The 25115-nt window shown below is 33.2% G+C and overlaps 1 protein-coding gene across 3 annotated transcripts in view; it reads right to left on the bottom strand.

Annotated features, from left to right (window-relative positions):
* Positions 1-25115, bottom strand: part of UBR1 (ubiquitin protein ligase E3 component n-recognin 1) — a 166349-nt gene that overhangs the window by 40004 nt on the left and 101230 nt on the right. For all 3 annotated transcript variants that reach the window (XR_001379023.3, XM_070238345.1, XM_023618975.2), the window contains 17 exons: positions 24630-24691; positions 24228-24338; positions 23439-23504; positions 23071-23172; positions 21475-21538; positions 19255-19379; positions 17085-17137; positions 15873-15975; positions 14955-15003; positions 14406-14560; positions 12885-12984; positions 11834-11943; positions 9493-9579; positions 8361-8542; positions 4379-4584; positions 2866-2959; positions 1939-2088 (listed from right to left, as the gene is read on the bottom strand). Coding sequence is in view for 2 of the 3 variants with exons in the window: in XM_070238345.1 (XP_070094446.1) it covers positions 1939-2088; positions 2866-2959; positions 4379-4584; positions 8361-8542; positions 9493-9579; positions 11834-11943; positions 12885-12984; positions 14406-14560; positions 14955-15003; positions 15873-15975; positions 17085-17137; positions 19255-19379; positions 21475-21538; positions 23071-23172; positions 23439-23504; positions 24228-24338; positions 24630-24691 (1819 nt within the window). In the remaining variant the exon portion in view is untranslated. The remainder of the gene's footprint in view (positions 1-1938; positions 2089-2865; positions 2960-4378; positions 4585-8360; positions 8543-9492; positions 9580-11833; positions 11944-12884; positions 12985-14405; positions 14561-14954; positions 15004-15872; positions 15976-17084; positions 17138-19254; positions 19380-21474; positions 21539-23070; positions 23173-23438; positions 23505-24227; positions 24339-24629; positions 24692-25115) is intronic.

The following is a 25115-nucleotide window of genomic DNA, read 5'->3' as shown; positions in this document are numbered from 1 at the left end:
GGGAGACCAGAAACAGTGTTATTAAAAAGGACTATAGAGCCAGCCCTGATGGTCTAGTGGTTAAAGTTAGGTGCTCTCACTGTTTTAGCAGCCCGGGTTCATTTCCTGGTTGCAGAACCACACCACCTGTCTGTCGGTTGCCACGCTGTAGCGGTGGCTCACATAGAAGAACTAGAAGGACACTCAACTAGGAGGTACAACAATGCACTGGGGCTTTGGTTAGGGAAAAAAAAGGACTATAAGACAGGAATTTGCTTATTGAAAGGAAAGTCTTGAGTAAAGCTAAAATATATAATGAACTGTGTCAAAATTCACAATATCTGAGCACAAATTTAACCTAAGAATTTTTTCAATTCTCAGAAATGAAACTGTACTATGATTGGTTAGGACCAGTTTTTAAAAAAAATACTAGCTTATTATTAGTTTTGATAAAGTTTTTATGTGCTCTCAACTTTAATATCTTAGATTATACTCATGTTGATTTTCTAAAAACAAAAGAGGCAAATATATTCAACTAAACAGGTAAGTTCAAGTGCTTAATAAAAATGTTACATAAATTATGTATTTTGGATGCTAAGTAACAAAATTGTTACTACAGATGAAAAGTGTCACAGGGTTCGAAGAGACCCAGTTGTAAGGATCAGTCTAAGTTTAGAAGGGATTGCCCTGAAGCATTCTATTCTTATAGGCGCTAAATATTCCTTTAGTGAATAATTTACATGTTTAGTAACTCCTATTTGGGGAACCATTGTGTAAAAAAGGTTTGTATAAGCTAACAAGAAGTTGGAAAATCACTTATTTTATTATGATTTCTTTTGTCTTTGTCTTCATGTATATAATTAGGTAAGGCTTTGGAGTCAGGTCTGGGTTCTAATCCTGGGTCTACCTTGGGACAACAAAAAACTACTCATAGTCTCCAACTCCTTATCTTTAAATGGGAATAACAGTACCTACCTCACTAGACGACTATTTTAAGTATTAAAAACAATAAATGTACCAAGTGCCTGGTAGAGTGCCTAGACCATATCAATTACTCAAAAAATAAAGGATAAATCTTTCTGACACCACCTTCTTCCTAAAAGATAACATTCTATATCCCATTATGCTGAGCAGAAGACAATTTCCCAATTAGACTTTCTAATGACATGGAATAGCAGAGACAGAGTAACTACTTATTGACCCTATTTACCAAACCTATAACCTTTGAACTCTTTTGCTGTGGAAACATATTAAAAGTGTTTTTATCAACAAAACCATTTTCTTTGTTCAAACTTAGGTCTATCACTAAAAATTCACTGAGTTTTAAACTGAAATAATATTAACAATAATAAATAGTACTGTTATCAGTTAGGACAGTGAAAACATAGAACACATACTTGAGTGTTCTAGTTATAAAAAATGAGTGAATTTGCTGTTAAATTTCACTTACAGATGGTCAGAACATAAATGTTTAAAAACTTAGTCTAAACATTCAAAACCTATCCAAAGACATATGATAAATCTAGTGTTCTTATTCACTTTTATAGTTAACATTTTGTCCACATCTCTACAACTATAGCATTTGGATCTTCAGAAAAATAGAATTAAAAATAATACAGAGATCTTTACAGAAACCAAATTCCAAATAGCAATTCTAAGGGTGGTAAAGGACTATACGAAGTAATGAATCTTCTTTACATTTTTTCTCCTTGTGTGAATGCAAAGATAGAGCTCAAGGTTCTGTTGTTTTAACAGCTGCTGGAAGAAATATGTACAACACGTAGATTTGAGTTAATGAATATTCCAGTTCTTTTAGAGACCATACAAGTTATGAAATGAAAGAGTATTAGTTACTTTAAATAGCAAAAAAGAAACTAGTAATCTAACCAAAAAAGGCCCAAATGAAAGGATTAAAGACAGTTTTTTAAAAAATTAACCAAAATATAAATTAAAATATACCTGTTTATCCTTTGTGGTTGTAAAGGAATAATGGGGATCACGGTATTGCACAGAGACTTGCAAAGAGGGCAAAGATATTCTCCACTCTCCAAGTCGAAAAGGTCAACATGAATGCGCTGCTGAGAGGTCAGCTGTACAGCTTCAAAATACCTGCAAAATTCCAAGACATAGGTCCATTCAGAACTATACAAGTATCTTTGCTCTAACACAAGAGAAAAAAATCTGGAATTTTTGCCTCAATAAACATCTTTAGAATCTACATGCAAAAACACACGAGCTACAATTATAGAAGAAATAGGATGTCCATTCTTTTGGGGGCAAACTAGAAGATGCATCAGGGCAGAAACAAATTTAAAATAATCATAATCATAACTTGTCTCCTGCCTCAACAGCATGGAGATACAATGTAGACGCTACTTCCCTCAGTTTCCAATGGCCAACTGAAGTAGTAAGTTAGGCTATTATAGGAAAATTATGTATTTTAATCCAATGCCCAAAGGGTAAACCTTATACAAAAGATTTCCCAGGAATTATATTTCTGAATTTTTATCTCTTCCAGAGGTACAACTAGAATTTCTTTTCCTATTCTATCTCAAAGATACTTTTCACTCTATGTTTTGAGGGAAATGAGATTTTTATAAAGATTACTGCTTCTTTTACACAAATACTGATCAAAAGCAATTAATTAGTTTGTGGAGAGCAAGGACAAAGGAACAGTGAAAACGTTAAGTTGATAACTTCACACACCAATGTCTAAGGGTGATAATATAATGAGTATCAAGCAAACAAAATTACTAACTAAAACTGCATCAATTATTCAAATAAGAAGGAAGAAAAGAAGACATGGGAAGACATGCCTTTTTGCAGCCTTTAGTGAACTTCAATATTCCTAGTTTCTTTCAAGAACATGTCAGAAGATCAACTTACTTCTGCCAGCACACTGCATGCATTACATGACCACAGCTTCCTGTGTATGTTCCATATGCCAAGTCTGGATCCATGAAAAGTGGGTCTATAGTTTCTGGTACAGGAAGATAAAAATAAAGGGTTATATATTCATCTCTCCTACTGTCACAAAAAGGAGGGGGTGGGGAGAAGTTATCAGGTCTAAAATTCTAATCATAAACTTTCTTCGGAATGTCCAAGAAGAGTGTCACAATATCATGATAGAGGAATATATATTCTTAATACTAAATAAAAAGAGGAAAACAAAGCTAGACGTCCAGGTATGATTCTAAAATTAGTATGGATTAATGACAACTTTTACCCTTGATATACATTTTTATTTTGAACATTAGGTTTAAGTTGCATTACCTTGGTTGTTGAAGTGATTTTCTATGACTAAAGCGCAACTAATTTTTATAATTTTAAGAGGAATTTGGGCAATTTTAAGGAGTATTTAGGGGAACTATACTCTACTAGATAAAAGCACAGACTATCGGGTTCAAAATCTGGTTCCATCACTCATAACTCATGGCCTTTGGCAAGTTATTTAACTCCTCTGTGCCTCAGTTCCTTCATCTGTAAAAGAGTCAATATTGGTACCTAACTCATGGGGCTGTTGTGAGGGTTAAGTGAGTAAACACACATAAAGCACTTAATCAGTGCCTGGCACATGGTAAGTATTCAATAAACGTTAGACATTTTTTTTATTATTATTATTCCAAGGGTATTTTAAAAAGAAAGCAGCTAACTCCTGATGTGATCTAAGGAATAGAATACATTGCCTAATTAATATTCCTGCCAAGAAAATGTTTAACATGAACCTAATCATGAGGCAACAATCAGACAAATCTACAATGTAAGACATTGTCTAAGACAAGTGGCCTGCATTCTTCAAAAAAGTTGTATCATGTAAAAAAGGCAAGTGATTATTCTAGATTAAAATAGACTCAAGAGACATAACAAAAGTAATGCATGAAACATGTCAGTATCCTGAATGAAAAAAAAAAAAGTCTAGTTAAAAAAAGACATTTTGAGGGCAGTTGGGAAAATTCAAATATGGATTTTATATTAAGTGGTATTCCTGAATTATTATTAATTTTCTTAAATGTTATAACGGTATGGTAGATATATAACAGATTGTCCTTAGTTTCAGAAAATGCATGTAGAAATGTTCAGGGATGAAATGTCATGCCTACATCTTACTTTCAAATGGTTCAGCAAAGAGAAATGGAGATAGATAGGCAGACAGACAGGCAAACAGACAGAGAGAATGAATAATGCAGCCAAATGCTAACAAAAATTAAAATTAAAAAAAACAAAAGAGCCAACATGGCATGTAAAAACCTCGAGTCCATCTTATGTACGGGTAAGTAGTGATCTGACCAAATAAGGTTGAATACAATCTCACACCTAAACTTCTTTCAGATAGTATTTTTTCTAATTACGTAAGTATAAAAAGAAATGTTCAAAAGAATATTTATTAAACAATACATACCCCCTGAGAGTTCTATGGGTTTTCCCCTGTGCTGGGTTAAGGCGGTGGATTTCTGGACACAGGCCGATAATACCATGGCAAAATTTTCTATTTTCACCTCTTGTTCTTCTTGGCAGAGGATGCATGTCAGCACCTCCTTTTCAGTAACAGACGGACCCCGTTTAGGACCCAAAGCAATTCTAGAGTAGTCACTGACTGCTGGGGTGCTACCAAGAGAAACGACCAGAAATGAGGACACATGTTTTGGTCACTTGTCTTTGTAGTTTGGTAGATTTTAAGTAACTGTAGGGCAAGAACTTTAGGAACAAAAATGATATTTAGCGATATTAGCTTAAAATCTTTCCCCCCGATTTTTCTGGCTTTTATCAGTTAATTTGCTTATTAGAAAATACATTTTGTGTTGCTAAGTACCATAAAAACAGATGACAAAGTAGAATGTATATTATAATTATACTTAATTTACTGTACCAAGAAGCTGGGTTATCTGTTTTTTTCTGATCATAAAAGAAATACACACTTATTAAGAAATTTCGGAAAATCTAGAGAAGTATAAAGAAAATAAAAAGCATTATATACTCTCACAACCTAGAGCTAACTACCTGTTTATTTCCTTCCAGTCTGCTTTATATTTACAACTTTTTTTTACATAATTAAAATCACATTACACATACAGATTTGCATCCTACTTTATTCACTTATATCTTAGATGTTCTCTCAAGTCATTAAAATTTCTTTCGAAACATTATTTTTAAGTGGCTGTACAGTACTCTTACTATATGTGCCATAATAGTTTGATCCATTCCCTCTTGTTAGGCATTTAAGTTTCTATTCTATCTTGGAAGCTATTAAAACAAAAAACTTGCAGCTTAATGATTTAGCAATTCTTAAGATCTACTCCATGTGTGCAATAATAATAATAGCAGATATTTAGAAAGCACTAATTGTGATGTGAGGCACTGTTTCAAATACTTTACATTATGTTAACTAATTTAATCCTTCCAACAATCCTATGAGGTAGGTACTCAGTAGTAACAGTTTACCTCCATTTTTCAGATGAAGAAACTGAGGCCTAGAGACAGTAAGAGACTTATCTAATGACTCATCATTAGGAAGTAGCAGAGCCAGGATTTAATCCAGGTGATCTGCTTCACAGGTCACACTCTGAACTACTTCCTGCCTCTCTGTCTATGCAAGTAGCTTCCTGTAATGTTGCACATTATTCAACAAATGGGAAATAAATGTTTATCACCAATGTAAATGAAGTTACATAATACAGAATACTATGCAGATTTTAAAAGGTGGGTCTCAGTTCAGTGTGGTACCACCTCCCAGGAGGCATCCAGCAATCTGTGGTAGGGTTTACTTTTTGGTTATCATCAAGACTAGGGGGCACTACTGGAATTTAGGGCATATGGGGCTAGAAATGCTAAATGTCCTGCAATTCATGGGACAGCAAAAAGAACTGCTGTCCAAATGCCAAGACTGAGAAACATTGTGCTTGTTTTATATGCAAGAACATATAAAGATTTCCAAGACACACTAGTGAGTGAAAATGGGAAGCCGAAGAATGATACGTACATAATGCCCTTTATGCAAATAAAACAAAGGGCTGAATGACACTATATAATTTCTATGGTTCAATATATTTGTATGTAATAGCATAGTAAAAATTCTAACAAGATATACATAAAACTTATAACCGGAGCATCTCTGAGGAGGGGCAGAAAGGGATCAAGGATTTGGGCCAGTGCTCAAATAAAACTTTAGCTTTATCTATAACATATTATTCTTAAAAGGAAAATGTGTTAATACAATTGTAATTAAAATTTTGTTTTAAAAAATGTAAGAGAATGTATTTGTGACTTTGGGACAAGAAAAGCCTTCTTAAACAAGATACAAAAAGTTAAAACTCTTAAAGACTGATAAATCTGTTTTTATCAACAATGAAAACTTCTCTATGGCTGAACTTCATAATTAATGTTAAAGAAATAGAGACAAAATATGGGAAACATACAATCATGTTTAGTATCCATCATTTTAAGGAACTTCTGTAAATCAGTGAGACAAAAGCAAAGCATCCAAAAGAGATGGGCAAAGGATAGTAACAGGCAATTCCCAGAAGACAAAACATAACAGGCTAGTGAACCACCATATGAAAAGATGCTCAATCTGATACTAACTAGTCATCAGGGAAATTCAGACTGGCACAAATTTGTAATTTTCATTATATCAAACCTTTTCAGGTACTGATAATATTAAGTATTGGTGAGAATGAAGGAAGGAGGCACTCTCATACACTGTTTGGAGCAGAAATTGGTAAAACTCCTTTGGAGGACAATATGGCAGGATCTTCTAAAATTTTAAATAATTATGACCCAGCCCTTTCACTTACTAGATTTCATCCTTGAGAAGTACTTGTACAACTCACAAAGAAGTACACAAAAAAGTGTTCTGACATAGTTTGTAATAAGGGAAAATTGGAAAATAAGGGAAAATCAACTCAAATGTCCAAAATCTGATAAATATTGTATATCCACACTATGGAATACTATACAAGTCATAAAGAATGATGTAGAATCTACACTATAGATCTATATATACTGACATGAAAAGATTTATGTCATTGAGTGAAAATGCAAGCTGCAGAACAAAAGGTATGGTAAAATAAAAATAAACCACAAAAAAACACAAAACAAGCCTCGTTATTTCTTTATGTATACACATTTATAAATGCATAGAAAAAGGTCTAGAATACTACCTATTTACAACAATGGTTATCCGTGGAGAAAGATCAGGAATGTACAGGATGGTCAAAGGGAACTGACTGCATTATCTGAATTGTTTTCAACGAGAACTTATTTGTAATTTTATATATGCAATCAATCAGGCAATAAAAATAAATAATGAAAGCATTAAGCCCATTAATTAACTCTGAGAAGATTTTCGCTTACATCCTTTTGTTTGGATTAGTAGTCTCTTTTTCATTACTTTCTAAATAGTATGTTGTTAATATGTAACATCTAGACGGTTGGGACTTCTGCTTATTGTTTAAAGTTTTGTATTAATTTCTAGTTTTATTACTAGAGTCAGCCAAGGATAGTTTACCTTCATATCTTTTTTTAATCTTTAAAATAAATAGTCTTTATTCTTTGTGGTCCTTGTTAGCATACTTAGCTTCAGAATTACAGACATATTATGTAGAGTATGATGTTTCTACTGTTATTGCAAAAGCACAATTTCCTAAAAGTATCCACAACACACATTGTTTTAAACAGCAGTGAAAGCTTGTTTTTAAAAATAAGCATAGGAGGTATTTTCAATATTTTAAATTGGAATGCTTCTCAAAGTACCGTTATTTTGCCTCCTTCCTTTTCTCATTGTAGCTATAGAATAGCCCACAAAGTGTGGCTCTCACAAGGTTAACTGATTTCCCCAAGAGCACATCATGGTCATGACTGAGAAACCCAGGTTTACTGATTCCCATTCAAATGTGCTATCCATGACTATAACTACAGGGACTGTCTTCTTTCTCTTTAAGAAAAAAAGAAAAACTAATTAATATAAACTACCTTTTTCAGGTGAAGGATTTTTTCCAATCTGTAATAACTGCAATCATTTTTATCAGAAATCATAAAAAATGATGTGGACTAAAACGGATGAACTGATATGTAAATGTGTATCTGAAAAAGCCAGACATACAAGATAACAGGAGTTGAATTCTATTTCTGTTGCCATCTTCATATCTTTTTTGTGCATAAAGGTTCCTGACAAACCTTACTGCACACTTGAAACCTGAACTGTTTATCAACATAAAATACATTCACTAAGTTACCTCAGAGCCTTCACTGTACCCTTCTTAGCTTAAAAATAGTGTAATTTCTCTTAATATAAAATATATTTTGGAAAAACATTATTTAAAGTGAATATGTAATTTTTCCCCCAAAAACCTGAGTTGCTAATTTTTGGTTTTGCTTTGTTTTACCTCTCTTCCTCCATAATGGAGTCCTCTTTCCCAGACATTTCTGATGTACTGTCATACATGAGTTTGTGAGTTTCAATGAAGTTTTTCTGTAAAGCAGACATCTGAGCCATGATTTTCTGGCGATGTAGCCTAGCGGCTTCAGCTTTTCTTTTTCGTTCTGCTTTTTCTTTATCATGAGTAATCTGGGTATGAAGAAACCACAAAGATTAGGTAAGATCCACCGTTAAAATTTACATATATGACCATTCCGTCACGCAAAATTTCTTAGAGTAAGAATCTGATAGAACTTGATTACCCTTAAACCTAGATTCAGTCTAATGTCTCAAAATTAGCATACAGGCTCCATCACATTGTACAACGAATTGCTCCTTTGCTTATTTAACGTAAAAGGCCAAGTATTTGAAATATCTAACAAACTGCCTCTAATATTCAATGTGGGTACATTAAGAAATAAAATTAAATGAAACAAAACTTTTAAATCACTTGTTAATCATTGACATTTAATCAACATAAGCAAACCTGATGATCTCTAACAGTTACTCCTAGATGCACTGCTAAGACTGAGAACTTTAATAATATTACTGAGATGTACTGGTGCCTTTGTATTGTTTATTCTAACTTAAGTCCACTGTTTTTCTTTTAGGAAAGATAGTTAACCACAAGTAATAATATTCTAATAATTTTAAGATTAGAATCATCAAAGCCTGATTTGTCATATTATGGAAATTCATAACCCAAATATTACTGTTTGTCACTGAATCTAAGATGTATCATTATCTTATGTCCACTAAGAAAAGAATGTTGCTGATTAAGCTATAAGAAACCATTGATTGTGAGGAATATCCCAATTTCAGATATTAAAATATTTTAAAAATTAATACAACATGGTATTTTCCAATAGAGCTCTGCTATACACCAACTTCCTTTGCTTTTGTAAAATACATGTATTATACTGGATGACTATGTCTCAGGTACCACTAATCCCTACAGTATAGAAACACAGTGAACAAAAGAAGATGCACATCTCATATATTTTACAACCAAGAGGTTCCTTCCAACAAAGAAGCAGCTCCCTTACGGCAGTAAATTTCAAAGCCAGAAATAAGCGTCACCATTATTATAAGGTTATTACCTCATCATTCTTAACAGATTCTGATCCTGATGTAGTTGCTACAATTAAACACGATTTTTCTCTTAATCGCTTCACTGTGTCAAACATCTGAGAAAAACAGGTGAAATGTTAAAAGATTTGGTTACACTGACCAGGAAAAGAAAAATTCACTAATCTGATTTTATCATGATGTATCCAAACATCTTTGACTTAAACTGTAGATAAATAAATATATATAAAGTGACTCCTGACTGTGACAAACAGCTCCCCTCGTCAATCAGCAATCCAGCTAAGGAGGCGGTCGGGTAGCAAAATCAGCTGATTCAGTCTGCAGTTGTGAGCATATAAGCTCTACTTTTGCCGGGGGGAAAAATTAATTTAAGAGAACACTTTTAATGCAAAGATATATAAAGACAAAGATACAAAACAGAAAGTGAAATCCCCTCTTCCTGATGCCAGTCTTTTCCACAAAATCAATTAAAGATTAGTATTTTTCCAAGAATAAAAATTATCACAAGATATATTTCCTTATATTTACACATATTGTCATAAAAAGCCATCTGACTATATACACTGTTTCCTACTTTCCTTTTTCACTTAATCATTTATCTTTAAAGATGTTCCCACAATAGCTTAAATAGATCTATCTCATTCTTTTTAACAAATATCAAGGTTTCAGCAATAGGATGGCAGATCCATAAAACTTATTGATACAGTGAAAGAGCCTCAGTCTCATGGGAAAATGTCCTACAAGGAACTTACAACACAACTTTATATTCAGCATTTGGGTAAAATACCTAAGGTTTGTAGGAGCAAATACTTGTGCTTTTTGTATATTCTGACAGTGAACTTTGATTCTCTAACAAAAAATGAATTTTTAAGAATAGACCTCCAATTTGTAACACCACGTCTGTAGGATATAAATGCTGGACTAAATGACGGTTCAATTTACCTTCTTAATAATGGTAGAATACTTATCTACTTCCTTTGTTTCTGTTTTGGTTTTATATTTTAAAATGATTATATTGGTGAATTTAACACAAATACTAAATATTCATGAAATCTAGTTCAAGAGAAGTCTGAATAATAACATTATTATCTTATAGTTACATATCCAATTATATCAAGCTTGTTTAAGGAGTGTCTCTGATTAAGTAGTTAAAAGCACTGACTTCTTGAAGTATAAATCAGGACAAAGAGCCCCAATTTGTCTGAATGTGGAAAATAACCACCCTATACCCTAATTATCAAAACAATATTTAGCTGATAACATCAGAATATTTTAATAAACACAGTGAGTGAGGAAGCTCCATAACCATAGCTTCATGTTTCTATATGGGGGGTTTTCTATTAAAGTAACATTCCTGGTCTCTCTTCCTACCCTATTCACTCCTCCCCAAAGGGACTGCCATCCAATAGTTCATATTCCAAACCCAGGAATCATCTTTGACTCCTTGATTTTCCTCGTCCCTTCCATCAAATCTATCAACAAGTTCTATAGATTTTACCATCAAATTATACTGGAATGAGTCCAGCTTCTTGTCAACTGCATCCTAGCACACATCATGCTCATTTCTTACCAAGATTACTGCAATAGTCTCCTAATAGTTTCCCTGCTTCTACTCTCATCCCCTATCATCCATTTACCCAAGAGCAGCCAGAGTGATCCTGTAAAAATACAGACCAGATTATGTCACTTAAAATCCTTCAGTGGTTTCCCACTGTCCTCAAAATTAAAATCTACCACTTTACACCTGACCTGTAAAGTCCCCTGTAAGGTCCTCTATAATCTGGCCCCTGGCTGCCTCTGACCTTGTTGCCTACCTTCCTCTCCCTCCCACATTGGGTTCCAGTCACACTAGCTTCTTTCTGGCCACCTCAGAGCTTTTGCACTGCTATTCCTCTTTCTGGAGTACTCTTCTAGATTTTTATAAGACTGGCTCCATGTCGTTCAGTTCCAATGTCACCCCCCGAGAGAGGCTTTTCTAATTACCCATCTAAAGTTTTACCCCCTACTCTTCTACTCAATTATCCTGATATTTTCTTATTGTCTGTACCGCAACTAAAGTGTATGCTCCATGATAGCAAGCTTATCTGTCTTGTTCAGAGTCTAGAAATGAGCACGGCACACAGGAGGCATGTAATACATGTGCATTCAATACATGTTGAATGAATAACAACACAAATGAATCCACCTTAATTTATTTAAGAGAAACCCTCCACCAAAACATAGGAAAATAGAATTACTAACAAGAAAAAATATGAATGACCATGAAAATCAGTAGTAAATGACTTTATGACCAGAGGCAAACAGAGGATTCTTAAATATTTAAACCAAGATATGATCATTTTTCAGGTTTACCTGGAGTATCCATGTTATCATGTCCTTCTGCCCTTCTAACTGAGGAATTCCTTTGAGCTTTTCCAAAAGCATTTGTATATTTTGAGCATTCATGGCTGAACTTCCCAATCCTTTTGTAAAATACAAAAATTACATATCATAAATATATATCTTCAAAATTATGTAAAAATTATAATTTATAGTTAATGTTATTCACATTGATAACCAAAGTTTGCAATTAATACCTTAACTTCATTAATTTTTCAACGGAAGAAACTGCAATTACATGAAGTACTAAGTACTAAATTAAATAACCTGAAAAAGAATTACTTTAAGTCTCTCCTATATATTTCCCGTTGGGGCTAAGTGAGAGCCATCCTTAACAATCTGTCTGTCGCCATTCCTCCACTTACCTCACTGTCTAGCAAAAGTACTTAATGAAAACCAAAGCTCCCAAAAATATGGAAGCAGGAGCTATTATATCCATAAACTGAATAGGTTTATGATGTCTTCAGGGATCTAAAAAATACAGTATGTAAATAGAAAATGAGATGCTTTTCTGTTGTTGGTCTTAAAATCAATGTCCCTGGAATGTGCTTTGAAAAAACTATCTTAATCAGGTAGCATTTAATAAAAATCTAATCTAAACCTATTCTGCTTTTCCATGTTGAAAAGAGTACAAAACGAACACATCATTCACTCAGACTCCTGCAACCATTTTAAACTCAGGAACGTTAATATCTTCCGTAGACAGGTAATGTGAACGTTATGGTTTATGCAGCAGCAAATACTTGGTAATACTGAGACAAGGAATGAAAGTAAGAAATCATCAATGTATGCAGCCAGTCCAAAAAGGGGCATGGGATTACACAATGAAAGGACTGTAGTTGGGGATTAAAAAATATATTTGTATTGTTGAAAATATTAGTTAAAAACTAAAGATGGTAGAAAAAGACAATTTCGGTTTTTTCTGTTTTAAGGATTGAAATATTAAAACTCTGTAAGAGTTAAACTTTCAATTATAAGTTGGTAATTAGCTGAAAGTGTGTTGAAAAATTATATTAAAACATACTTGAAGCCTTATGGTAAAAGTCAAATGTCACTTCTTCTTCGGGAGCTTTTTGAAGCTGCTGCTTTTCTTCTAGCAAGCCCAATGCCAGAATATGAAATGCCTGAAGGAGGAAAATATGAGATCTTTAAAACGTTACTTCTTTAGGTAAATATATTTTAAATGGAGGTATAAAAGTAAGCAAACGGACACATAAAAAATGGGCAAAGGTTATGAATAAGCAGTTCATAGAGAAATGATAAATACACATATTAAAAATGTTCAACTTCATTTAAAACTAAAGAAATGAGAGTTAAAACAAGACCATCATATTTTTCACCTCTTAGAGTGGCAACAATTTTAGAGTTTAGTAAAATAACACTGCTGTTATACAAATACCTGAAAACAACCTACATGTCTATTACTAAGAGACTGGTTAAATGCATTATAGATATCCAGATGGAATATGCAGCTGTCACGGCTTATATGTGCTAACGTGGAATGATTTCCAGAAGATACAAACCTTTGCCAGTGCTTATCTCCTAGGTAGGGCACTGGGAGGCAGGGAGAGAAATTTTAACTTTTGATTTCAAATATATCTCTAAGGTTTGAAATTTTTTACTGCATGTGTTTACCACTGTTATAACAATTATTGAGATAAACATACAGTATGACAGCATTTAGAGCCTCCAGCCCAAGAACAGCCAAAGAAAAAAAGAATTTAGTTAGGCAAGTGCTAAATAAATATCCAGTTACAGCTACCAAAGGTAGCATTATTAAGTAATTTCCCCATACAGTATCAAGAAAAAACAGCTGCTTCCACTCAATAAGCTAATTCTCATAACAACTCTATGAAATAATTACACACAGATCCTTTTCACCAATGGGGAAATTATTCTTTGCTCCTAAATAGGAAGTGAGGTAACTCAAGATTCAAACCTAGACCTGTCTGTTTTCAAATCTTTATCATTCTGTCTCCTTATAATACAAGTGAAATAGAAAATATAGAAAATTATGCTGTAATAATGATATGCCAATTTATAATTAGCAGAAGGACTTCTAAAAAAAAGGTATAAATGATTCCCAAGAGTAAGTATGCCAAAAACATGAGAATATGTCACTAAGAAAATCTGTGCCATATCTAAGCTATTTTTTTTAGTCTTTTTTTGTTGAGATATAACTGACATGCAACATTATATTAGTTTCAGGTATACAACTTACTGATTCAATATTTGTATACATTGTGAAATGATCACCACAATTAGTCTAATTAACATCCGCCACTATACAGTTATAGGATTTTTTTTCTTGTGATGAGAACTTTTAAGATCTACTCTCTAAGCAACTTTCAAATATGCAATACAGTATTATCAACTATAGTCCCCATGCTGTACATTACACATCTAAGCTATTTTTAATGACCCGTAGGTCACAGGTGCTCTAGTTGTGGTTCTGACTAAAGTTAGAAAGTTAGACCAGGGATCTTCTCCAGGCCTCTAAGAACTCTAGGACTTGAAGTTGAGAAAGTATTTCAGATATACATACCATCTGGAGCATACCCTCAGTCCACAAGTTAGAATCTATGTCTACTGCCCGCTCAAATATGGTCCTAAGAATGTACATCATGATATCACAATTGAGAAGGTTAACCACTTTGCTGAAAGCAGGGCAGAATTCAGGAGGCGGTGGTGGTGGTAACGCTACAGTGGGTGGGAGATGGATGGCAGAAGAGACAAACAAGTACATTTTTATTTGGGTTGTCCTATATGCTAAACATGCAAAACACCACATGATTTTTGTTACTGAACTTTAAAGCACTGAAAACATCAACGTCAAGGGAAATATAAGTCACTATGTCAGTCATCCAGAATAAACTCCATTTACCATAAGCTTAAATTTTATCACTACTGATATGGGCCATATCTTAATATATGAACAGGAATCAGAGTTCTTTGTGCTTCCACTAGTTGCCCACTCTCAAAAAAATGACAAAAAAACCCAAAAAAAAACTGTGTAAAAAAAACCTGTATGCTTTGCTGATACAAACCCAAAGAAAATAGTCAAAATGAGGCAATTCAGAATCTCAGTTTTTACCTTCATCTTTGTTTTCTTGTTTTCTCCTTTTCTTCTGCATATGTTCAGCCTATTAAAAAAAAGAAAAAGTTTATCTTTAAATATATTGCTTGGCAAGCATGAAACCAATGGAATACTTTGAAGCAGGCAGGGAAGATTCACCAACCTAACAAAATACTTTATATACTGAAGGAAGTATTCAAAATGCAACCTTGTGGGGGGGGAAAAAAAAGCAACCTTGTCCCAGAAATAAAATGGCTGTTCTAGGAAAGGTCACTGCAAAATAGATGGGTAATAGTCCTCGTCAAGAATTTAGTTCCTATTCTTTCAGTTAACAATATTTACCTAGCGCCTCTTATGTACAGGGGATTGTACTATGGGCTAGAAATTACCGATTTTATAAGCACAAAACCAGATATCACTTTAAAAACTCAAGCACCACCCTTGCTAGAACAAATCGATATTATGTGCCCACTGATGTGATATATCACTTATGTAGTATTTTTGTCCCAAAATGTTCAACTTGAATCTGATCATGAGAATATAATCAGACATATGTGGAATATAGGATGTTCTAAAAGACAACTAGCCTGTACTCTACAGAACTGTCAACATTATAAATGACAAAAAAGGCAAAAAGATTATCCTAAATTAAAGGAGACTAGAGAAACAAGACACCTAACGTAGTTCACGATCCTGGATTGAATCCTTCTCCCCCTAAAACAGCTATTAAGGCTGTTTTTAGTATAATCTGGAAATTTTAAATATTCCCTGTATACCAGATTACATTATTGATTCCATTTTAATTTCTTGGGTGAGAAAATGGCCTCTATTAATGAGAACCAGCATGAAATTATAGAAAAACCAGGAATTTTTCTGTGGAGTTAGAAAGCATGACGGCTTTTAGGCTTATTTACTGAAGAGGATAACTTTTCCTACCTTGCTATGCTGTGTTTTGGAGTAATGATAAAAGTACATATTGAAGTCTTTCAGTGATTCGTCTTTCAGTTCATAAACTCCATGACCTGATACACCTGGTTTCCTAAACAGACAGAAAATACAGAGATGAAGTGCAGTGTTCCTGAAGTACAGAATACAGAAAAAACAGGAAACTAAAAAAAATCTAAAAGTCAAAATCTAGAGGAAGAAAACATAGTCATATCTCATTCAGCTTTCTTAAACTGAAATGACAAGTTTCATTCCAATAGTAAAACTAAAAACCTACATTGTGAGCTCCAAGTCCTGATAACACCTAAGTTGCGTTTAACAATTATGAAATTCAAACAAATCTGAGGAAGTTTATTTTATGCTATATAGATCTGATCCTACGCCCTACTTAAATCCCTAAGGCTGCTTCTTTAGCCTCTGAAACCTATAGGCTGCCCGCCCAATTAAAGCACACTACCTTGTCTAAGGTCAAATCTAAAACGGTAGTGAGACATCATGGCCTTAGCCAATTGTAGATGAAGGTACAGTGTTGAATGCTCTGTATAGCACTGTAAGGAAAAAAACTATCAAGGCTAAAAAGAGTAAACCATATTTGTTCTGCACATTAGTTTTTGGTTTCAACTGAATTCTTAAGTGAACTATTTCACTGAGCATTATTAGAGGATAAAAAAACCTACCACCTATTTTTAAAGTTACTTGAATCTAGTAATTTATCTATAAATGCAATACTATAATAAGTAGAAATTCACTACCAATATCAATTTTTTAAATTTCAAGAATTAATCTACTTAAAATCTTATTTTCATTTTATATTATCTCAAAGAATGAAAGGATTCTAAAATACTATTTTAAGCCTGCTAGAGAAAAGTCTAAAATTAGCATATAAAATAAAAATTTATAGGATAAATAAAGTCATCGCTTAGAATTGATGGAAAAGAGACTATCAGAAAGGTTTCTCTGTTTACTCACCAAGTTACCTAATATCACAGATATTTCTCATTCACCTGTCCAAAACACTCATTTCTTCAACAAACATGTACTAGGTGCCTACTGTGTGGCCCTCATTCTCACTCCTTCTAATCTGTACTCCATTCTTGTTCCTAGGAGTTCAGGCAAGAGCTTCAGAGCTTCTACAAAGTATCCTGAGTACAAGAACAAAGATCAGTCTACCTCTCAGAATAAGGGTAAACATTAAATACTTACTTAAATGTGGCCACTTTGTTTATGACATTCTCTAAGCCAGTTTCATTATTTTCCTGTTGAAACAATATTTTTGTGATTTTTACCTTCATGTAATAACTTTCTTCTCTTACTGTAAACTGATAAATTTTCATTTTCATACATTTCAACATTTCATGTTGAAATGAAAATACATTTTCAACAGCATTCCTGAAATACTTTGTAAACAACAAAAAAAAGATCAATTTCCAATATAAAAAAATAGGTCTAAAACCAATTAGCTTTGTTTTGAGGGACCCATTTCTTAACAGAGATAAGGCCTATATATAAAATTCTTTAGGAAGAAATTTTATCTAAGTTTGCCCTCATATGTGTTACACACGCATACACACAAACACACAATACCAATAGTTCAAAGAAAAAGAGCTTTTCTTTACGCAGTATGTTCATCATCCACATCATTTAAGCACATATTCATGCTGTACTAATCCCTAAAGCCAAGGGAACAAGATAAATGGGATCTACAGCAAAATACATAGGTAGATGTCCAAATGTATTCTGGCTTCTGCAATTTTAATCATTTTTTTCCTGACTGGCCTGAACTTTTCCTTGAACAAAGAATATTATTTTTTTTAATGAAATCATTTACAATCAGGATAAGGACCTAGTCAAGATACTAAAGTAAGCTCATAGATTCCTATAGTCTTATAAAAATTAAGAAATTCAGCCTCTTTCAAAAAAAATGTACTTAGGGTAAGCAGTGAAAAGTTTTATATGCCCTAAAGCATTTTGTTTTGCAAAGTATAGTAGGCAATATCATTAGTGGTATGTGAAATTATTTTAGGTGGCACAGAGTTATACATTTAAAAAATTTTGAATAGTTAATTCACTTATTTTAGTATGTATTAGGAAAAAATAATCTAGGATGTCAAACCTACTATTTCACTGATATCATTGCTTAGAAAGATGCTAAATAAAAATATAAGTTGACTTAAAAATGTATTAACAACTATAAAATTGGTAGATGGATATGCAAAAGTTATGAAGGTGATATGTCAAGTGGTTACATTTTGAGAATCAGTTAACAATGAAATTTTAAAAAGATACAAATAATCTGGGGGGGGAAATGACCAATAGTCAAAGCTTATCTCTATTCTACTTCTCTGGAAAGCCTTGATAGTACAGATAAGTATAATTCTTTTTTTTAAGAAAAAAGATTGGCACCTGAGCTAACATCTGTTGCCAATCTTTTTTTTTTTCCTTTTTCTCTCCAAAGCCCCTCGGTATATAGTTGTATATTCTAGTTGTGAGTGCCTCTGGTTGTGCTGTGTGGGGCACAGCCTCAGCATGGCCTGATGAGCAGTGCCATATCCATGCCCAGGATCGGAATCAGTGAAACCCTGGGCCGCCAGAGCTGAGCGCGTGAACTTAACCTACTTGCCTACGGGGCCAGCCCCTCTAATTCTCTTTTAAGAATCATTGTTCTAATTCATAATTAAATCTCAGGGGAAAAAATAGGAGACTGATAATCTTTAGGACCACTACTTCAATATCAGTATATACAAAAACATAAATAGCACCTGTGGAGGCCCTGAGACGGCACCATGCAGATCTCCAATTAGAGGGAACAGAGATACTAATATAGGCTCACTCTGGGAGACATGGGAAGGCATCAAACCTTGATTAGACTACCCAGCAGTCCAGGATGCTTCTATCTAACCTTCCTTCCCTCTTTCCTTCACCTGGAGTCAGATTGTATCACAGTGTGATGGCTCTCCCAGTCTTTCCCAGCTCTCTCACCATTTTCTCTCATAGCCATTGCTCCTAACACAATCTTAAATGTTTTTGTCTTGACATCTGCTTCTCAAAAGACTCACACTAACACACCACTTAAATAGTCTCAGAATTTCAAGGAGTCTCCTTTTCCTCTGGAGAAATCTTATTTTAAAGCAAACAAAAAGTCAAGGAGTTTCCTGTTCTAAAATACTTTCTAAATAGTAAGAATGTTTCTAAAATATTTCCTAGTGCTCAAAAGCCCAGAAGTTTATACCATTAAAAAATGAATGGTGATAGTTTTATATCTGCAAAATCTGCTAAACAAATTTTCCTAAAACTAAGCAGCTTCCAGTTAAAGAAAAAGAAAACAACTATCCCATCTTGAGGTGAATGGAGTAAAAAACAAAATTGGACTTACATTCTCCGGTAAATTTTTGGCAATGGCACTGTGAGGCATGGGTTCAATACAAAGCAAGTGAATAATTTCTCTCATTGTGACCTCTTCTTTGGTCACATTTCCCACTCCAGGTACATAACGCTCTCCTAATAGAAACAATGAAAAGAAAAACAATTAATTGTTTTCTATTTAAATCTCTTCTCACCATGAGCACTTAATACACAGAAGATTGCATTAAATTATGTCTATGAGGGAGAGACGAAAAATTATTTGGACATGTTCCTAATCTGAAAAAGAAAAGTCTATCTGCTGAAAGACAGAGGAAGAAAAATGAAGAGATCTGAAGAACACAGGCCGCCTCTTAACTTACTTATTATACACACACACACAAACACACGTATACATACACATACACATTATCAACAAGGCCCCTCAATTAAATTAGCATGTGTTTCTAATCCAGAAAAAAGGGCAGAATTGAATGAGCAGTGGCCACCACTGAATGATAGCTTTTCTTTCAAGATCTTCTACAGTTTTGTCTTACTTGTTGTTTAAGAAACAACAAAGTGAAAACTGAAAAACACTTAAAAATGTCTTAGGGGTTAAACGACAAAACAATAATATGTATCAGGAATGACTAGTGTTGCTAAAATGCCCACATGATCAGGTTTCCATTTTTCATCTTAATAAACTGCCAAATGGAGAAAGAAAATAGCTAAATTAACTATGGGGACTTCACTGGTGTCAGCAGCATCTAATCCCCATTGCCTCAAGAAGGTTTACAATATCTGGCCTTATGTCACTATTGATTGTTAATATTACAACATGTGTACAAAGTCCTACAATTCTACAAGAGGGTTATTACAAAGACAGGAATCCTTTTGCGTAAGAGATTTGATGAATTCTACAAATTAGCCAAAGAATGACTTTTTGGTAAGTGAATTCATTTCGAACAGACTCATTCCTCCTCACATTTGTAAAGTATTTGGGAATTTTCAATTTTTTCCCCCACCAACAACAGTATTCCCTAGAAGTTTAGAGATCATGTAGATTCCCTTCACATTTTACAAATATAAATTTGAGACCCAAAGAATGTAAATGGCATGCTCTTGATGGTTGACAGCAAGACCAAAACTACATCTTCTGATTTCTAATCTGAATCTTCTACTTCTTAATGTTTTTTCTATTATAAAATAAGAGGTTTTATATATATATATATATATTTTAAATGTTGACTCTTGAAAGTAATGAACATATACTCAAGAATATAGCAAGTACTAACTAAAAATCAAATTACATAGAAGGAAAAAACCCAATAAATTCAGGTAAATGCAGTAACACTAAAATAACAGTAGCAATAAAAAAATAGTAACAATACAAAACAGCAAAAATATAGTATGGTATTAGAAATTCTTCATAGAGTATTCCAAGAACAAACACAAAAATTCTCATTTTTATAATTTAATAAAGTATATCATCAACTTAAAAATCTTTTACACATTCTCAATTTGTCCATTTTTTTCATCAGTTTCCTATGGAATATTCTGGACAGGAAGAGTCAGTGCCCAGAAGATTTGCATCTCACTTAGCAGTGAAGGCTTACCACACTTCCTGCTATGACAAGCTGCTAGTCCAGCAATTAGCCCTCTGACAAACAACAAATAAAATGAACCCACGTTTTCAGATTTAGCTAATGGCTAGAATCCTCACTAGGAACTTTTAATACAAAGCAGTGTCTGTTGCAGTTAAGTAAGAAATAAGAGCCAGAAGAGAATTCAAGAATTTTTACTTAGTTGGTAAAATCAACAGAGACTATAATATAAAATATACAAAAGAAAAACTATGGCCAATATTTGCACAAAGTAATTTAACAGAATGACATAATGAAAACATATTCTACTTAGACCTGACTTTGACGTTTCATATATATATATATACACGTAAAATCTTTAGCACTTAGCATATAGGTATTTTTCATCTACATTTCTAAGTAGGATAATTATATTCCAGACCTCTACAAACAAGTCCAAATAATTACAAATCAGGTATTGAAGAGCAAAGATGTAACAGCTGTGCTCATTTAAATGTAGGTTTCTAAACATATCGATCACATTAGCCACATTAATCTTTAATATTCTACGTTGTATGTGGGAGAAGAGTAAAATGATAAATTACAGTTTTTATTAACGTTCTTTCTAAAAAGTAACCCATGTTCTATTTCAAAACATGTTTTAATCTTACCCACAATATAGATGAGAACTTGAAGCATTTCTTCTATTAATGTATTATATTGTTTAATCAAATCCTATAGAACAGAAAAGAATAAATTAGTTACATAACAATCAAAAACCTCCATAAAACAAACATTTCTGGATCAGACTCATGGTCCATCCAGTTCAGTATTTTCTTTCAGATCAAAGCAACAGAGAATAATGAGGTGAGTAAATTCCCTTTCTGACATTAAATTCAACAAAGTTCACAATACCTGACATATAACAAGAACTCAATAAGAACTGTCAAATATTATTGCTTTCATTATCATTATTCCCCATATAGCCTTAAGTCAACAAACTAACTCTAACACTTAACTTTCCCCCTACTTGTGGCTTCCTTCTTACCTAGGTTGCTGAGAGAGTGGCTTCAAATAGATACCAAACGGTATAGTGAGAGTACCCTTCTCTAAAACACCTCTTATTTAAGCACTATAGTAAATTAGATATTCATTTTCACTGAGAATAAAACATGACTGAAAATTAGCTTTGTATTTTGTATTCTCTTCTTTGGTCCTTTGCAAGTGACTTCTAATTTGAAAGAATAATATAATGTGATTCGTAAATTCAAAGTAGTCAAGGGCTACTTTATAAGCTGGTATCAAATACTAAAACAATGAAGATGTGACGAAACTCCATGAGACAAATTATAAACTGTGAAAAACGTAACAAATACAGTAAATGAAGAATTAATATCTTCACTAAACAGGGAACTCTTACAAAAACAGAAAAAGAGTGAAGAGCAGGAACAGATAACTCACTACAAAAAGAAAAAAAAGGCCAATAATCATGAAAACATGGTTAACATCACTAATAACTAAAGAACTACAAACGAAAATGAAACACCATCTTTCACCTATCAGATCAACAAAGATGTAAAATACCAGTGCCATTAAAGATGTACATACTGCTTGAGAGAGCTTAAATTGGAGTAACTTCTCTGAGAGCAGTTTGACAATACGTATTATGAGTCTTAACAAAGAACACATGGTTTTCTCCAGAAAATCCACTTCTAAAAATTTATCTTAACAAAGTAACTAGGCAAGCGTTTAAATCTTGAGGTAGAGAGATGTTTATAAGACCAAAAAAACTGGAAAAACCTCTTCAGCAATGGGTGACTAAGTATAATGCATTCATATAGTGTAATACTATACAGCCACTAAAAATTATGATGTAAAAAAACAGACAATGTAGTTGTATATTTATTTAGTGACAAGAGAAAACCTACCACAATATTTCATTAAGCACAAGAAGCAAATTACAAAATAGCACATACAAAATGACCCAATTTTTACTTTAAAAACAAACAAGACACCAAAACTTTTAAAGTGATCATATCTAGAAGGCAGTGTTTCATATGACTTTTCTGCTTTTTTGTTAATCTATATATCCTAATTTTTATAGAGGGAAAAGAGTATATGTGTCTACATGTAGATATATATGCATGTAATATGTATATGTGTGATTTTTGGAGATACACATAAAGATACAAAAATCTTAAATATAATTAAAATTGTTAATAATATTTCCTTTGGAATTAATTCACATAGCAGTTTCTGTGGCTTACCTGGTCCTTTGTGGAAATAGTCTTATTAAAAGCATCAGCAAGTTCATACCTCTGAAGTATCAGTAACAAGAACTTGTTGGGATCCATTAAAGATGCACCAATCTGTGAAAGAAATACAGATTCACAGTTCTTATGTATTAAATGGAGAAACACCTGTCTCTAGTAGGACTGTCAGAAAAATTATAATGTCAGTCTGCAGAAGATAATGTAGTAGTCCTTTCCATTTCTTATGATACCATATTCAGTTTTAACAGTGAGAAAAATTTAAGTAACTAGAGTTAAAAATAATTACAATTGACATCTCTTATTATAAAGAATCTAAGAAGAAAGGTTAAGACATAAATATCATAAGTAATTTAAATAGGTACCTGAAGCATGATGATATCTTTATCATACATTTCTTCTCTGCACTTAACGTCTTGGTAATAAAACACCTATAAAATAAAAGATAGAAAAGAAGCTAAATGAATTGTTTTATTTCAAACAGAATTCTCAATAAAAACTATTCTTGAAACGTTCTATAGACTAGAAACCTCAAGAACTTCTTAGTGCCAAAAAAAAAGTTAGAAATCTATGACTCATTTTAAGGGATTTATGAGGATACAGTGAGGAAATATGGTATGAAAATATTTCAGAATTAAAAATGCTCTATATTAGCTATTACTGTCAACATGTGTAACAAAACAATTTATTTCCCCTAAGTTTAAAATACCCACTTTGATAAAAGCAACCTAATTTCTACAATCAATTACAACACCGTTTTTCTCACAAATGGTATTTTCACAAGTTCTGTTTCCCCACCTTTTAGGAAAAGTACTTCTCCTTATTTGCTCTAAAACAGAAGGAAAACTTGTAAGGTAGCCTTCAACTAAGACAGGTGGTGGGAATACAGGTTCCCAAGTAAGGTAACCTTCAGAAAAGACCTATATTAATGGCAGGTTTCTGGTGGTACTGCTGGTTTTCACCTACTCTATCCACGCAATACGGTAAGTGGAAAAATGTTGATATGGTCACTAGAACTTTCGTTTCTGAGTTTACGCAAGAGAACAGAAAGCAAATACTCAGCAAAAGCCAGGGACACAGGCAAAATTTATATAAAAGAAAAAAAATCAGAAAATGACCACATTCACAAATGTGAATAATAGGCTTTGCCATACCTGGCTAATGAGAGAGAGCCCATTTCTTCGCCACATCTCGGCAACAACCTGGGCAACCAATACCAGACAACGCAAAGGATATTCCACTAGTATCTCTACTTGAAAGTCCTCCTGAAAGAGAAGTGAGTCCATTTCATTATTTCGCACAGAGCTTGGATGTGTCTCGAAGTTAAGGCACTATATATTCCTCAGTTTCTCGTTTGTAAAACGGAATGGCTTGAACTAGATACTAGATGACTCCAAGTCCCTGTGATTCAGGTTTCAATGTACTATATATAGATGTAAAATTCCTAAATGAGAATTATTCAAGTGGGTTTCAAAGTATTATTTTTCTTCCCACTCCTCAAACAAGAAATGTTTAGAAATATGATATAAGCAAATCAGTACTCAAGAGTCACTTACAAAAGGCACAAACTCATGCAGTCTTGAAACAGCGCCAAGCCTGCTTAAACGTACATGAAGACCTAAAGGTTAAAAAAAGGAGAAAAATGAGAAATCAATAAACTCAGTTAATTTGTTTCCTAGTTAACTAATCAAGTTTGGAAACTTGTGAGATTTATATATTTATTGAGTTTAGAAATGACATCTTAGAATACAAACTTTTGATTTCTAATTTTGAAACAATATTACCAACATATTTAAGAGCCTATATTGTGTAAAAGGTAATATGCTGCCTCTCAAGATATGTTTATTCTGGCTCTTAACCAAGCATCAAAAGAAATGAAGACTAATCTAAGCATTTTTTACAAAAATAGAAGCAACATAAAATCACGTCAATTACATCATATATAAAAATTAACTAAAAATGAATCAAAGACCTAAACATAGGAGCTAAAACTATAAAATTCTTAGAAGAAGACACAGGAAAAAGGCTTCATGACACTGGAT

Source organism: Equus caballus, chromosome 1 (assembly GCF_041296265.1).
Source record: "Equus caballus isolate H_3958 breed thoroughbred chromosome 1, TB-T2T, whole genome shotgun sequence".
In the NCBI taxonomy this organism is placed as follows: domain Eukaryota; kingdom Metazoa; phylum Chordata; class Mammalia; order Perissodactyla; family Equidae; genus Equus; species Equus caballus.
This window is presented reverse-complemented; position numbering and strand designations above follow the sequence as displayed.